The sequence below is a fragment of the Strongylocentrotus purpuratus genome, unplaced genomic scaffold (assembly GCF_000002235.5).
Source record: "Strongylocentrotus purpuratus isolate Spur 01 unplaced genomic scaffold, Spur_5.0 spur5_scaffold_15, whole genome shotgun sequence".
Taxonomy (NCBI): domain Eukaryota; kingdom Metazoa; phylum Echinodermata; class Echinoidea; order Camarodonta; family Strongylocentrotidae; genus Strongylocentrotus; species Strongylocentrotus purpuratus.
In genome coordinates, this window is record NW_022145600.1 from 16,985,672 (window position 1) to 17,002,393 (window position 16,722).

Sequence of the window (16,722 nt, forward strand, 5' to 3'; positions counted from 1 at the left end):
TTTCCCAATTGTTTTTTGTTTTGATTTTTGTTCTCCAAAAATGGATAGTCCCTGAGATCAATGTAAATCTGGTTTAAAATTAGGGGGGGGGGGGGTGCTGTTTTTCATGACTTGCTTGAACGCCTTGCTCAAGCGCTCGGGACCTCATTTTGCTCGGATTTCTGAAGAAAAAAAACATAAAACTAGCTCTCACTTCCACCCTTGATCTAGAGCTTTAAATTTTAGTGTTGATGTATCATAATCGTATAGCAAAAATGGCAGCCAAAGGGAATTTCTATATTTAGTTTAAAGTGTCAATGATGGATGATAAAAACCGAAGAGCTAATTTCCAGATATTTTCCGCACCAAATATACATGTGCATAAAGTGATCCTTCATCTGTCATCAATTTTGTTTTTAACACTATTTATAGGCAGAAGCACATGGTTTGCTCTTTAAGAATTAAGATAATTAATGGTTTGATGTAGGATAGGCCAATTTACATTGGGCAGCTTCATCAATCACACTTTTATTATTCATTCGACCATTCATAAAAAAAGCATAAATACAATACATCATAGCAAGAGACAAGTACATAATAAGAATGAAAAAACGCATGCGAAGAGATATGGGAGCAGCAAGTGGGTCATGGTGCACAAAAGTGAAGTACAATACTGTTACCCGTAGGCATGTGCCCTCACACATGCTACTCCCAGTAAATAATTAAAAATTCTATACATAGAATATTGCACATGATTAAAGGAAAATTAATTATAAGAAACACATTTGTTTATACAGTAGGCTTGCGGGTGGACCATGTGAGAGAGAGAGAGGATTGAGGAGTCCTGAAAAATAGTCCTCAATCCTCTCTCTCTCTCTCTCACACATGGTGCACCCGCAAGCCTACTGTATATCTACATCACTATGCAAGCCGACACTTACAAGCAGCATCTAACATTTGTTTATGTTTCTTGCTTTAACTGTGCCAGGTATAAAAATGAAGTCTGAACTATGATAGCTGGCGCAGGCCTTCCCCCAACTATACACTGTACATACATGTATAACTTTATCTCAGATAGTTAAAAGATGATTGATCAGAATGTGGTTCATTAAGAACTGCAGTGTTTTTTCCCATTGCATTACTGGAAGCTACATTAGTGTCTTATTTACATACTAAAAATTCTTGCTTTATTACTAGTATTCACTTCACTGGAATTTGATAGCTTCTTTTGGTTTCACACTTGAGTCATTATGACAGATTAATAATTGTTTAGATGTGAAGTGTAACATATTACTTATATTCGAAGGAGCCATACCACAAACAAGAAGTGTCAAATGACTGAATTCCACTTAACATCCTGAAACTTTTTAGTTGTTTCAATTGATTGACCCTTCACTCTCATAAGGCATGTCTCATCATCTCGAGATTGCCAAAAAGCCTGCTATTTCATATTTGGGAAATAATCCCGAAGTTACAAATCGCGTCTTCATGAGCTCGAGATTCGACCTCGAAATGAAACCACAATGTTAATAATTTTAAATATTTGACTCAAGGAGCTTTCATACCTCGGCTGAATTTTAATTACTTGTATGTGAAATCAAAATCTCATCTACATAGGCTGTCAGAACCACATACAGAGCTGCCAACTAGTACGGATTTCCCGTAATTGGTACAGAAATTAACGATCATTACGGCAGTACTGAATGTTGTCTAAAAATTACGGATTTTTTTTTTTTTTTTTGTGCGTTTATATGATTTATCGTAGCGAGAGCTTTGCAGTATGGCGGCCATCCAACACTCACTGAGAAAGTCGGAAAAGTATCAAGTATTCTCTTAATAGAAGCCAATTTTTCATGGAAAACTGATGTGTTGTGATGACCTGAAAATCAATATTTAGCAACTTTGAGTAAAATCACAAAAATTTGAGATAATCATTTGGGCATGTGTCCGCGCAGTGTTAGCGTGCCGTTTTTTTTTTAGATTCATAGCGCCGCATAGGAATTTACTGATTTATTCCCCAAATTACTGATTTTGAGCCTTGGGATTACTGATTTTCTGTTCTGGAGGTTGGCAGCTCTGAACATACCTTATTGTGGTTACCTAGCTCTAATTACAGAATTGAGTGGATGGCGTTTCCATGAACATAACAAAACACGAATAAAATCAAACTTGTCCTCAAATCCAACTCTCGATGAAGGTCATATCTAAAGATGTCACTTTTGCTGGTTCCCTTTTCATGTAAGAGAGAGAAAGTATATGGTTTAGAACCTATGAAAAAAGCTCACCTGTGTATAGTGGCCACTTCAAATTTTCCTTTATGGGACCTCTCTTTGCACTTAATAAAGTTGCCTCTACCAGAGTTGGTTAAAGTCTAATGCAATTTAGACTAAATCATGTTATTCTGTATTTCATCCACAAATTTTATAAAACCCATCTTCTTATAGGCTCTTGTAGTTGTAGGGCGTGACAACTACAGTGTTGTTGCTTTAATCAAGGAGTTTACAGACCTCGGCTGAATCTGATTACATGTACATGTGATTAGTCTAACAACATCATCAACAGCAACAACAGCAACAAGAAAAAGAAAAAAGACAACAAAGTTCATGATAGCCCACTGTATAGTTTTTACATTTCTTCTTGCAGCTAATAACAGTTATCTGAGTTTATACTTCTTTGCATACATATTCACATGTGCATGTTTAATAGCTGTGTTAGATGCTGCTTGTAAGTGTCGGCTTGCATGGTGATGTAGATATGTTGGCTTGCGGGTGCACCATGTGTTGTCGTTCAGCAAATCCAAGGTTCCATTTGAGTTTTTGAGTTTTTCCTGGGACCCATTTCAGAAAGCAATTTTTTCAATGACAAATTTAAAAAAAACAGTGACAAATCTACTTATAACCAATCAGAAGCAAGGATTTCAGTAGCTTATAACTAAAAATGTTGATTGTCACTGATGACAAGTTTTGTGAAACGCCCCCCTGAATTTTTCTTTTTGCCTGTACAGGGTGTGGTTGTTTGCAACGTCACATACAAAGCTCCGGCTGGATCTGAGCCACCTCCATCTGGTGGAGGCAAGGGAGGAGGAGGAGGAGGAGACGCTTCCGCTGGAGCTGTGCAGGAAGAAGGAGAGGGAGGTAGGCAAATTGTAATTATGTCATATACCAGTCGCACGACCGGCCTTTGAGCTTGGCGAAAAGTGGATGGCAAGAAACGTGTCCAAAAACCCCAAAATGCATTACCGTAATTTACTTTTTCAGCGTTCGCGCATAGTGCGAGACTTCGGGCTGGTGAAGACGCACCGGACAAATACCGTATTTGCCGCCGTAAAGGCCGCAGTATTTTTGGAAGAGAAAATATCAAAAAGCCTTTACGACGAAAGAGTAAAAAAAAAAAAAAAAACGAAAGTCAAAACCAACACAAATTTGCACGTATGGGACTAGAAAGGGGTATATCGGACACCAAATTTGCCTGCGATCACTTTTTTAGCTAAACTTCCGGTAAATTATAAGAATATGGATGAATTTGGTATCAGTTTGTTAAAAAAAAAATAGTGTTTTCGAGAAAATTATGATTATTTTGTTTTGTCCGTTTTTTTTTTTTTTCTCCTATGCGGCGGTGCGGCCTTATCGCCGGCAAATACGGTAGTGGGATATTTTGCAAACTAGCCCAAGATATCTTGGGATGATTATCTCGACCAAATATCCCGCTAATTGCAACTGCGGGCTGATGAAAACGCAAATTAGCTGGATAATTTGAGATAGGGATAGTTACAATAGCAGGTTATTTTGTAATCTCAAGCTGATGAAGACAGGCCTAATGTGATATGGAGGATGCTGATCCTGGAGGTGGTGATGCCGATGCTGGTATTGATGGTGGCGAGTTCGCCAAACACCATATGCATACATGTCACATCCTTACTTACAATCTGTTTCTGTTTTCTGTCCACCTAACACCCAATGTATGTATCCCTCATGCTCCAATCTGTTTCTGTTTTCTATCAGATGAAGTAGATGGTGATGGTGGCGGTGATGGTGGTGGTGATGATGAGGGAGGCGACGAGGATGGCGATGATGATGGACCGGGAGGCGGAGGAGGAGGAGGTGGTAGCGGTGGCATTGGAGGCCTCAAGTAAGTTCTTTCTGTTTTTCAAACTTTCTCTATTGGAAGAAATCTTGTTTGTAATTACTTTTATTATTTTATCTCAAGAGATAATGTAAGTTTGAACAATCAGTAGAGAAAAGGCACTGCCTATTGTACTCAGCTGTTCGTTCATTTGTCTTCCAAATAATAAGCCAACACTTTTAAAATATCTCAAGGGTGTCAAAATGCTACAGATTGAAAGCTATTTATAGTGATGCAAATGCTTAAGTGATTTTTCAAGTCATACATGTGTGTTGTCTAAAGCATGTCAATGAAATTGTCTTATTATGTTAGATTTCACGCACTTGAAATATTTCTCGGGTTGGCTAGGTCAGATTACTGTACTTATTTCAACACTGTGGGTAGATGTAATACTTGCAAGCTGAGGATTTCCACCTTTATTTCGATTACACATCTATGTATATTTTAGACCATTTTCATTTTCATTAATTTATATATGGACACAGGCACACTGTGCTACTGTGAGATAAAACACACATTACTAAGACTAATTAGATTATAGCTTATTAGAACCTTTGTTTGACAGTTCATTGTGTACATACAATCAGCATGCTCATCATTTCAATAGCATTCCCACTAGCACCCTTCAACCATTGATATATTGGTAAAAATGACCTTATGCCTATTGATAGACTAGCTCTGTACTTAATTCCATTATGAAAGGGTGATTTTACTTTATACTGTACAATAAGTATGGTATTATTGTTTGTCCCCAGACTCTATATACTGTACATCTATAAAGCAGAGTGTTCCACAATGCTTTATGTAACATTACAATAGCTTGTTGTTGGTATATTTGTTCAATGGCTTGATGCTCAATTGTACATGTATGTATCTGTTGCTTATCAAATCTTAATGGTCTCCCTGTTGTCTGGGTGAGGGTTGTCCGGGAGGGTTGTCCCAGACTCCTTCTAGTTAAAATGAGTTTTACAATGCATTATGTAACATCGCAATCGTCAGTATACAATGTCCTTTGCAATAGCTGAATGCTCATTGGAAGTATTCATTTCCTAGAAAATCCTCTCGCTTTATTTAAGGGTCTCTTTATTGTCCTTGTCGGCTATTGTGTCACCTACCTAAGGATAAAGGTTAGAAAAGGATTACATAATGTTCTATTCAATATGGCCTAAGTTTGGTTCTCAACCAATAGCTTCGCTAGACACAGTATTCTTATTCTGGGATTAGTTATTTATTCTTGGGTGTTAATGGGTCATTAATGACTCATAGTACTAGCTGTAGGTGAAGTGTGTGACAGTTATACCCCATTCATACCGAGGAGATTAAACCAGACTAACAATAGACTGAATAAAAGTGACATGACTATGTATAAGGCTAATTCACATTATGACAAGATAAACTTTGGCAGTTTTTAAGGAGTAAATTATTGAAAGAAAATAGGTGATCACAACATGGGTCCTATACTGTATATGAGTTTATGAGGTTCATCTTCATCGTCCATTTAAACGATGAACATTTGTGGTATTTATGGTACATACTACAATAGAAGTAAATTCATGAAAAAGAAGACACATTTTATAAAATATATTTTGAGTTGACAGAAAGAAAATTTTACATGTATGCATACCCGCCTATGTGAGTGTAAGAAAATACAAAAATATGAAGCGTGTTATGCCTATGTGTAACTGCCTTGGCGTTTTACCCTAGCATATGTGGATGAAACTATAATACGGCAAGATGTTAAGTATATAGTGGATTTTTGTAGAGCACTCATGTCTATCACAATTGATACTCCTTGCACTCCACAAGTTATCAATCAGTATGAAGTCGGTATGAACTCGTACAAAGTCCTTAGGAGTCCTTGGAGCTGTTGAAGTTACCCATGAATATTGCTTTAAAAGTCAAGAATAATGTTAATTACTTTCATGCCAATAATGTGATAGAAGGATAATAAATTTGACCCTACTTTTAGTGACTACACTCATGTAGAAGTACTTGTACCTGTACATAGAAAGTCCATAATGTCAATAGTCAATGGTCAATGAAGACAGTGATTTTTGCTACCATGGAATAGCTATCTCATTTCATGGTGTACTAAAAGAAACTTCATAGAGACCACCTGCTTTTAGAGACCATTTTCTTGTCTTCCTTGAGTGGTCATATATATGTGTGATGCTTGGATCTTAATCCTTTACTTTTGAGAACCTGGTGGTCACTGTGTTAAGCCTATGGGACCTATAAGATTCAGTAGTAAACGAGTTAATGAAAGAATCCTCTTTGATATCTTCCTCCAAGGCGCAAGAAGAAGAGCCGCTCCAAGCTCTCCAAGAAGCCTCAAGACTTCCAGGTGAGGATCAAGGTATGGGAAGCTCGTCAGCTGGCTGGAGGTAACATCCATCCGGTCTGCAAGGTGACCGTCTCTAATCAGACTAAGATGACCAGGGTCAAGAAGTCCACCAACAGACCTTACTATGATGAGGTAAGCCATCATTACTTTTTAAAAAAATGAAAAAAATAGAATAAAGATAGAAGCGGGTCTCTCTATCTTGATTCTTGGGATTATTCTTTCACTTCAAGTTATGTTTTCTTCATGAAAAGATACATCTTATCAACAATATGCATGCGCTGCCAATCAACCTGATGTAATTTTATATGTTGGTCGTTATAATGGAAGGAAGAGAAGAGAATTGATTTGCTTAAAGGTACTTTGTCCCATTTGCAGCCAACATCAAATTCTGTAAAACTTTGCAGGAATTATGAACTTGTCATGTATGTCCTATCTGTGAAACGTAAACGTTAGCGGCGTCCTAATATTGAAATTTAGCAAGGAAAATTGTTAACTCTCTAGTCTTGACTGTCAGACACTATTGAGTGACATACTGACTCCTTTGTTTTCTTTGGTAATAACATACATAAAACGAGCTGTAAAGGTAACATGAGCATTTGTCTACATCAATTACCCGATTCTTTTACTGGCCAAAATTAAACTGATTGAATCTTTGCGCAGCACAAAACGTACGACCATTCGGTACAAGGGTCTCAAAATCAGACTTAATACTTAAGTGATTGCAATCACTAAAGTCGATTTGACAACTACAGGTAAAATGGTTATTTTCCCACGTAAAGACATTTTCACTTTCGTTTTGAGGGAAGTTCTAAATTAGTAATTATCTTTCAAATGTCGTAATTTAAATTTTCCTTTTTTTTTGGCCTGCAAAGTACTTTTTCATATCTGACCATTAAAGATGAGTGATGAATGACCAGTCATATTCCTGAGGGACTGATTGAAGTGACATGTGTAGCACTGTACTAGTGACAGCTTCTTACACTTGAGATTTAAGAGCTGTCTTGTAATGACTTTCCTCCCATCAATGGCTTTATCTGGCCTGTCTTGTAGGATACAAAAAGTTAATTAACTCTTGACCAAAATGATGATGTTCAAGGGATGACCGATGAGATTTAAGAGCTTTCTTGGAATTCCTTCCCCTGACTGACCTTAATTGTAAGATACAAAAATTTAATTGATCCTACAATGTAGGACGTAATTCTTGACTGGTGTGATTGTTAGAAGCTCCCTTGGATGGATGTTGTAGAGGACTCAGTGTGATCTATGCTACATCTCCAGAATCGGGTTGTTTTGTTTCAATTAATGTGGTGGCAGCGGCAGGATATAAAACCATGCCATTGCAATGACTTGCACCTCAAACCTTTATATACTTAAAATGAGTTCCCGTCAGCCATAGTCTAAACTGACCTTTATTCTAGGGTACAAAACTTGATCAAGAAGATTTAAGAATTATTTGGCCCCATCCGGTCAGATGTTGAAGACTGGAAAGAATGGAGAAGGGCAATTTAGGAAATGAAATGTCCAACGGTATAACTTGAGAAAACGGACATTAAATGATGATGATGGTGATGATGATATAGATGATATAGATGATGATGATATAGATTATGAAGATGATGAAGGTGATGAAGATAATGAAGAAGATGATGAAGATAATGAAGAAGATGATGAAGATGATGATGAAGATGATGAAGATGATGATAATGTTGAATTATTCCTAGGACATAATTCTTGACCAGTGAGATTTAGGAGCTTTCTTGGAATGAGTTCCGTTCATCCATAACCTTCCTGGCTGGGATTTTTGGATATGAAAAGTTAATTAAACCCTGGGACATAAATCTAGACCAATGCCTTTCGTAATTACCTCCTGTAGTCATGTGTGCTATACAAATTAATAGAGCAGGCATGCTGAGCCCAAATATTTAATGAATATGATTTGTCTTTGAAGGACAAATCTTGGTAATATAATATGCGTAATCAATGAATGTACATCATGTATGTTATTTTATGAACTGCATATATTCACAGTACAAGTAGGGGACAAATAATATTAATTGACAATATTGTCTGTTTTTAAATGACACGAGTAAACGCGATTCTGATTCTGAGGAGACGAAATCAAGTGGTTGCTTTATTAATCATTATCAGAGGAAAGAACCGTCCAGGCACTGTGCACTGTTATATTAATAGATGGAAAGCTAAATGTTTTTTACAAGATCTTTAAGAAAAAATAGTTGAGGACAATGTAGAAAATAAAATGTCATGATGAGATAGAAAACAAACCTCTGTTTGTGTATTACTCATAAACTGTAACAAATCCACCCCCCTGTGAGTGACTTGTCAAATAGTACAGTGTGTTTAATTTAAAAATGAATGATGAGGTTTGAATAGTTCCAATATTGCATGCATCACCTGATTTGTATGACGAGGGCATGACAGCATGCTAGTACAAAACCAATCAGAGCATCGACTACGACCAAACCCGGGATTTGGATAAAGCCCTGTGATGATTATGAGCTTAGAAATAGAAATGAAATTCATACACACTCTTCTTAGATCTATACTTCAGGAATGTCAATTTTTGATTTGTATGTGGTAGAATTTAGCCTTGAACCAAAAAGATAACATCTGGTTGACACTTTTTTGACACAATTTAATTTCATAAGGTACTTGCACTGACTGAATGTGAAATTAAAATCTAGACAATGAAATATGTACTCAATGAAAATGTGTCTGAATAGATACAGATGTAGGTCAGGGAGATGGCTCATGGAACCTCTGATTTATATACAGTATATATATATATATATATATAAATATATATATATATATCTTTAAATGTTTAAAAACGCTTTTTTTTGCAACATTAAAGACATTAAAAATTTAAAATAAAATCTCCACTTCTTATTGTTTTAACTAGTATTCAAGATCCAACAAACGTATCTTTTTAAATTTGTGTCATGTATCAAATTAACATTGGACGACATGTTACACAATGAACAATGAATTGTTTAAAGAGTTGCATTTTGTTCTGTCTCATATATTGAATTAAAAAAAAAACTGTATTCATAATTTTTAAATTTTTTATTTCTCTAGGTATTTTTCTACAATTTCCACATGAGCCCTGCTGAGCTGTTTGACGAAGTGGTCAACTTTCAGGTAAGTCATTTTACTCTGTATTGTGGGAATGGAAAATGTAGTTCAAGCCCCACTGCACTTCTTATAGCTATTTGCGCCCTCTATATAGCAAACAATGCCTTATCGGTGACCATTGGTCCCCCACGATCCCCTTTTTCTTATGTTAATTAATTAATTGAGAGCTGATTTGAAGAGATAACCACCTGTCAGTGACCATCCCTCCTGGCCAGACCAGTGTAGAAAGGCTTTAACCCATTCCTTGACGTGGATGGCAAATCTACTTAATACAACCAAGAATTTGAGTGATGAACAAGTTTAAACTAAAATTGGCTTTGTTATTTTCCTAAAAACAGAAGCAGGGTATATATCATCTTCATTAAGGAAATTATTTCTATAATTTTCAATTCTCTACCTGATAATAAAAAGACCATTCAAGGGTGAAATTTGACACTTGAAGGTTTATTGATGACAGTAGATCAGAAACCCGGTGGCACAGAAGAGATGAAATGCAAAAGAGGGAGGAAGGCATGGGAAGTGAAAGATTTTTTATAATATATATAGACCAGTTCATAGAGAGCTCATGGTGCATATGACCCCAAATATCAACAAATCTTTTAAAGCCTTTCTGCACTAGTTTGGCCAGGAGGGATTAGAACCTTCCTGCATGGTTACTGACAGGTGGTTATCTCATCAAATCAGCTCTCAATTAACATAAGAAAAAAGGGACCATGGTCACCACTTAGGCATTGTTTGCTATATAGAGGGTGCAAGTAGCTATAAGTAGTGCAGAGGGGCTGTAAACACAGAGAAGTCCCATATTTTGTATTTTAGAATAATCACTGCGAACATCATGGCAGTGTATCATGAATGTATTTTGTTTGCCCTCCGTCTTGAAGAGAATACTTCCGCCTGTATAAAAAGAAGGCACTGTTGATGCATTAATGAATAATGATTACCTGACTTTCATGAATAGAATGTCTCGGTGGGTTTTGCAGAGCTGCCAACCATTCCGTTTTTGCCGGAATTACTCTGTTTTTTCCTCCAAATTACGGTACTACGTTTTTTCTTCATAAAATATGTTTTTTAATATTTTTTTTTTTTTACATACCACACGTCAAACAACTGCCCTTAAATGGTGGTTTGATCACAAATTCAATAGAAAACTTATTTTAAAACATACTTGAAGAGAAAAATATTCTCAAAAGAAAATAAATGCCGATAATACCAAAATAACCACAAAAAAAATTACCTGCTTGTATGGAAAAAAATGATGAATGAACATTTCTGCATTGGAAGTGTTTCGCGCGTGGTTGTAAGGTTCTTTTTATGAATTCCTTTTTTTGGCTTGAAATTCCTTTTTTTTGCCATCATGATTCCTTTTTTTGGTCGCACAAGGTTGGCAGCTCTGGTTTTGCAGTTTTTGTACAATTGACCTTTATCTGTCCAAATTGGCTTCTTAAGGTGGTGGTGGTATAAATATACATGTATATCAAGTTCATGATATTCAGTGGGCGGTCTGTATTGACCCAGTGTGTGAAGGGAGCGGGATGTGTAACCGGAGCAAGCAATCAAGTGCCTGACTCAGTTTGAGGTCGTTTGAATACATACCAGCAAAACAGTGTCCGATTTCCACCTCATTAATTGATGGAAACTGGTGAGATTTTCAACAAGGGTGTACAGAGACGAGGTATTATAGGAAACCTTGGAAAGACAGGTTGAGCTACCGGTATCTTTTCTAATATTGACACTGATACAATATTTTAACAAGGAACTTTGGTTTGTTATTATAAATGCAAAATGTGACTTGCGCATTTGTGCAGTTCCATTATTTTTGAAGATGTAGAGGTTTTCAACTTTGAATTATATGTATTTCGATTGCATATGGGCAGTTGAGAGTCAGAAATGCATTCAAGGAAATTAAATAATCATTTTTTGGCACTCAGCAGACCATATTATGATTTCATGGATGAGAATTTAAATATTTGCTTCTCAGTTATAGAAATATAGAGTTCTTACATAAATAAAAAAAAAAAAATCACTTCAAATCAGTAGTAGACATATTATATGATATAGAAAGAAAACTAATACAAAATAACCTGATGATTATTTGCAGTACAATTGGGATTTTGTTTTGCCTTGATGACAAATAAGGAATATTGTATAGAATAACTAGGGGGCCTAAACCTTTTTTTTTTTTGGGGGGGGGGGGGGGTAGAATATCTCCCATATCTGACCATTCCAACAAAGATGCCCATCTTTCTCACCAATAGGAATGATGAACCTGCAGATGATGGTACTTTCCCGCTGGGTTTAATTGAGATGAAGCAGTGTTTAGTTTTATAGTAGTGATAAGAGTGTCACAGGAGAACGACCAACCAAATTACAAACCTTGTATGTGGTCTCCTATCAGGCCAAAACTCAAACTCTGTGAAGTGAAATTTGAAGAGATATGAGGATTCAAAATGCCAGTATATTTTTGAGGTTTGGGATACTTAAAAAATTGTTTTAAATTCTTCATTTCTTCATATGTAATTGTCCCGTGTAATAAATTCTCTCCTTGACATATATTTGAGTGTGTACTAAATTATCATTTTATGAAACACACTTTAAATTTACTCTTTTGTACATTCATGTTAAATTTTCTTTTTACACACACTGAGGTACCTTAATAATGAATTTTGTAATGTAATTAACCCGAACAACTTTCATGTACAAGAAGGTTAGATTCTTACCAAATGTTTATAAAACATAACTGTATAAAATGGCAATTGTAATGAATTAGATTAGTAAGTTATAGAGTATATTATATGAATCAACGCTTCCTGTTACTGATCGAAATGGAAATGATCTATATTAACACTACATCCCTTCATCAATGCTACATGTATCTGCAAGGTTATAATGAGGTGATAGGCCAACAGGAAGATACTGGTTTATACACAGGAAGTTAAATGATCCCGCTCATCTCGCGCGATACCTCCGTTTACCTTGTTGGCATACTTTTGGTAGGCTCCTGAATACAGTCGAAGGATAATGTGCTCCCTTTCTATTTTAGGAGAATTGTTAACCCTTTGCAAGCCCAATAGATAAGTGACTTTTCAGGTATAGACATAATGATCTTGCACGAACTGCTATATAATTCTGTAACCAATTTGGTATACTTTGGTAGGACCCTGAGTACGGTAGGAGAATGAGCTGTCCTCTTTCTATTTTAGGAGAATCATTAACCCTTAGCAAGCCGAATAGATAAGTGACTCTTTAAGTATAGACATAATGATCCTGCACTAACTGCTATATAATTCTGTAACCATTTTGGTATACTTTGGTAGGACGCTGAGTACAGTAGGAGAATGAGCTGTCCTCTTTCTATTTTAGGAGAATCATTAACCCTTAGCAAGCCGAATAGATAAGTGACTCTTTAAGTATAGACATAATGATCCTGCACTAACTGCTATATAATTCTGTAACCATTTTGGTATACTTTGGTAGGACGCTGAGTACAGTAGGAGAATGAGCTGTCCTCTTTCTATTTTAGGAGAATCATTAACCCTTAGCAAGCCGAATAGATAAGTGACTCTTTAAGTATAGACATAATGATCCTGCACTAACTGCTATATAATTCTGTAACCATTTTGGTATACTTTGGTAGGCTCCTGAATACAGTAGGAGGATTATATGTTCCCTTTCTATTTTAGGAGAATTTTTGTTTGTTGAACCGCAAAATTTGCTTCATCTCAAAGTGTTTCTATTTCTGGTATTATGTTATGAACTTGTGTAATTCTTGCCAGTTTATTATCTGTCTATTACAGGACAGTAAATAAATGTCAATTCACACTGACATTTGGATGACAAAAATCAATGTAATCATTCGTTTCCTGTGTATTATTGTAAATTGTATTATAATTCTGTTAAACATTCATTGATTCTACGTAATATTAACAATTATCATTTTGTAAACCTGGGACCCTGCCCACATAGAAAATTTGCTTTTAAAGGTTATCCTACCAATTTATATTTTCATTTGTATTGCTGCAGTGTCCACATTGTTTTAAAATGGAAATAAATGAATTGAATTGAAAATTTAACTTTTAATGTATTACAGTCAAACCTGTCTATAGCGATTGCCCAAGGGAAACAAAAAAGTGGTCTTTGTAGACAGGTTCCTTTAGTACATGTTTCAATGTGAAACCATTTTTAAGGGAAACAAAAATGTGGTCTTTGTGGACAGGTGGTCACTAAAGCAGGTTTGACTGTACCTGTAATTACCAAATTCTTTGATGATATATAATCATGATTAACATTTCTCCATCCCTTCCCTAAATGCAGGTATTCAACTCCCGTCAGCTACGTAGCGATGCCCTGATCGGTGACTTCAAGCTCGACATCGGTTCCATCTATGAGGAAGAAGATCACAACATCGCCAACAAATGGCTCCTCCTCTCCAATGCTGATGATGCCAATGCCGGCGCTAAGGGCTACCTCCTCGTTAGCATGGGTGTGCTAGGATCCGGAGATGAAGCTCCTGTAAGTTGATTTATTATTATTATTATTATTTATTTGACCAATCGGAAAACATACAATGAGTATAACAACCAGATAATACATAAACATGTCATAATACATGCAAACAGCTTTAGGAAAGTGGAGAGGAGAGAGAAAGAAGGATACAATCTGCTGGTCAGGGGTGACAAAAGCAATTGAAATTGAAATTGCTATTACTTGAAAGCATGTCACCCCCACATGATGCAACCTGGAAAATAAAGAGTAAAGAACAGAATAAGAATTCACAATATGAGATAATAAACATATATCAGGATGAAATTATAATAATTTGAACAATTACCATTACATCCATCACTACTTTCATTACATTATTTTGTCATTACAATGGCTAATTTACATTCCTCACATAAAACTAAGCACCTTTCGTTTTCCAGTTCATTCAATTTGCATCAGTTGCTTTGATAGACCCCTACAATGTACGGTAAAGGAGATATGTCAATTAAAAAGTTTACAAATCATCAAAATTCCTGGATAATTTCTTTGTAGAACCCCTGAGCTATATCATGCATTGGCTTAATATCATATCATCTTTCAGAATGGCATAATCAAACTGCTTCTTGCTATGTCAGGCAAGTCTTGATCAAGATGGAACAATTTTTTTAATTTTTTCTAGAAGTAAGTGAAAGATTAAATTTGTGGGTGTATTAGAAAGATGGTCTATTTCTTTTCAAATTTATTTGGTCATCAAAGAGAGAATAGTCAGAAAGGAAAAGATATAAAATTGATTTGTTATATCACTTGAAAATATCTTCATAAATTATTGACCAATATGGAAATATGTTTTTGTACTTCAGGTGTTCAAGAAAGCAGATGAAGCCAATGACATAGAATCGTAAGTAAAACGTTGATTAAGTACTGTACCTTATCTTTATGTATTCACTCCAGATTAAAACTTGTTTTTAATTTTCCCTGATCAGGAATATGTTTTAGAAATAAGAAAGAGTGTATTATAAATCTTATCTTATCTGTTCTGCTTTGCCAATGAGAGTCATTAATAATTTGGTAATCAATATCAATAATCAATAATCAATGGTAATTTGGAATTCTGATTATTTCAGTTCAGCCATGAGCTTTAAAAAGATGATGCTTTTGGCGACTTAGTTTAAAACATAGAAATATATTATTATTATTATTTTATTTGGCAGAAAACACATGATATCAAAATACAGAATTGAAAATAACACCCGGCTGTGCTGCTAGACCTTGGGCAAAATTAACCAAATAACTATAGTCCGCAGACCGCCCTCACCTACATTCCAACCATATGCAACCAGTGTTGCTGAGTAATGTGACAAGGCAATCTAAGAGAATAATAACTATTCTCTTTGTAGGGTCTTTTGTTACATACATTTGGCAAGATCTTTCATATTTTTGTTCTTCAGAAATAGAAGGAGGAAATCTTTTCTCTTTCTAGAGTCTTTTGTTTCATACATTTGACAAGATCTTTCATATTTTTGTTCTTCAGAAATAGAAGGATAAAATCTTCTCTCTTTCTTAGAGTCTTTTGTTTCATACATTTGACAAGATCTTTCATAATTTGTTTCTCTCCAGGAATCTGTTGAGACCTGCTGGTATGTCACTCCGTAAAGGAATGTTCATAGTGAAGGCATACCATGCTGAAGACGTCCCACAGAGTAAGTCTCATTAAAGTAGTCTTAAAGAGAATACAGTAATTTCGACATGGAATCTGTTATGAGCCAGAAGGGTGTTAACTCTGTGTTAAGGTATTGAGTTAAACATCTTTCTGGCTCTGAATCTACGATTTTATACCAATAATGGATTCTAGCAAGTTCATTATTCAATCTATCCGCACTCAAATTGAGGCTTTATATTCAGCTATCCTGATGGTGTTGTATGATAGGTGCTTAGACGGACTCAACAAGAGACGATGGATCATTTTAATGAACAAATGAAAATATGCATTGTTTGTTTTACACAACAAACTCCTAGATCCTTGGTATTTGGTGTAAAAAGAAATCGTTCCGAGCTTATTTCGTGTCACTGTTGCTAACAAATATTAAAATCAACAATTTATTAGGCTTATTTATAGCGCGTACAAAGATAAGCGCACTTACCTTTAAACAGGTTTAATTATGTTGATGTGTCTTATATATAGGAGTTCCTTTTAGCTTAATCCAAGATTTTGTTTGGAATTAATTTTGTGTTTGTTTGTCTCTTATTGCCCTTTAGTGGATCCTGCTTTCTTTGAGGGTGTGAAGAAGTTCTTTGGCGCTGGTGATGGCGAACGGAAAGAACTCGTAGACCCGTATCTTACAGTGGGATTCGCTGGAAAGAAGGTACATGCAAAATTTAACTTCTTTTAATTTGATTTAATTTAATTTGTTTCATCATGGACTTAATACGGATGGACATTCAACGTGATTCTTTCTTTGATGCAATCATAGTCACCGCCTTCTGATTATGTGCATCTTAATGAGAACATTCAGCTGTTTTAACAATAACGACTGCGTAAAGCATTTTCGGTCATTGACAAAGAAGCAGTTTCCCTCTCTTGGGTTTTGTTTGGACGGTGTGCTCTGTGAGAGTGTGTCTTAAATAAAAGCATCCTCAATGGG

General features: G+C 35.7%; 1 protein-coding gene across 8 annotated transcripts in view; it reads left to right on the forward strand.

The window, feature by feature from the left end:
* The window catches only part of LOC575934 (myoferlin), a 159,786-nt gene that overhangs the window by 23,373 nt on the left and 119,691 nt on the right, over positions 1-16,722 (forward strand). For all 8 annotated transcript variants that reach the window (XM_030985697.1, XM_030985698.1, XM_030985700.1 and 5 more), the window contains exons 5-12: positions 2,984-3,113; positions 3,981-4,107; positions 6,394-6,577; positions 9,542-9,604; positions 13,910-14,107; positions 14,941-14,978; positions 15,698-15,780; positions 16,337-16,443. In XM_030985697.1, the coding sequence (XP_030841557.1) occupies positions 2,984-3,113; positions 3,981-4,107; positions 6,394-6,577; positions 9,542-9,604; positions 13,910-14,107; positions 14,941-14,978; positions 15,698-15,780; positions 16,337-16,443 (930 nt within the window). The remainder of the gene's footprint in view (positions 1-2,983; positions 3,114-3,980; positions 4,108-6,393; positions 6,578-9,541; positions 9,605-13,909; positions 14,108-14,940; positions 14,979-15,697; positions 15,781-16,336; positions 16,444-16,722) is intronic.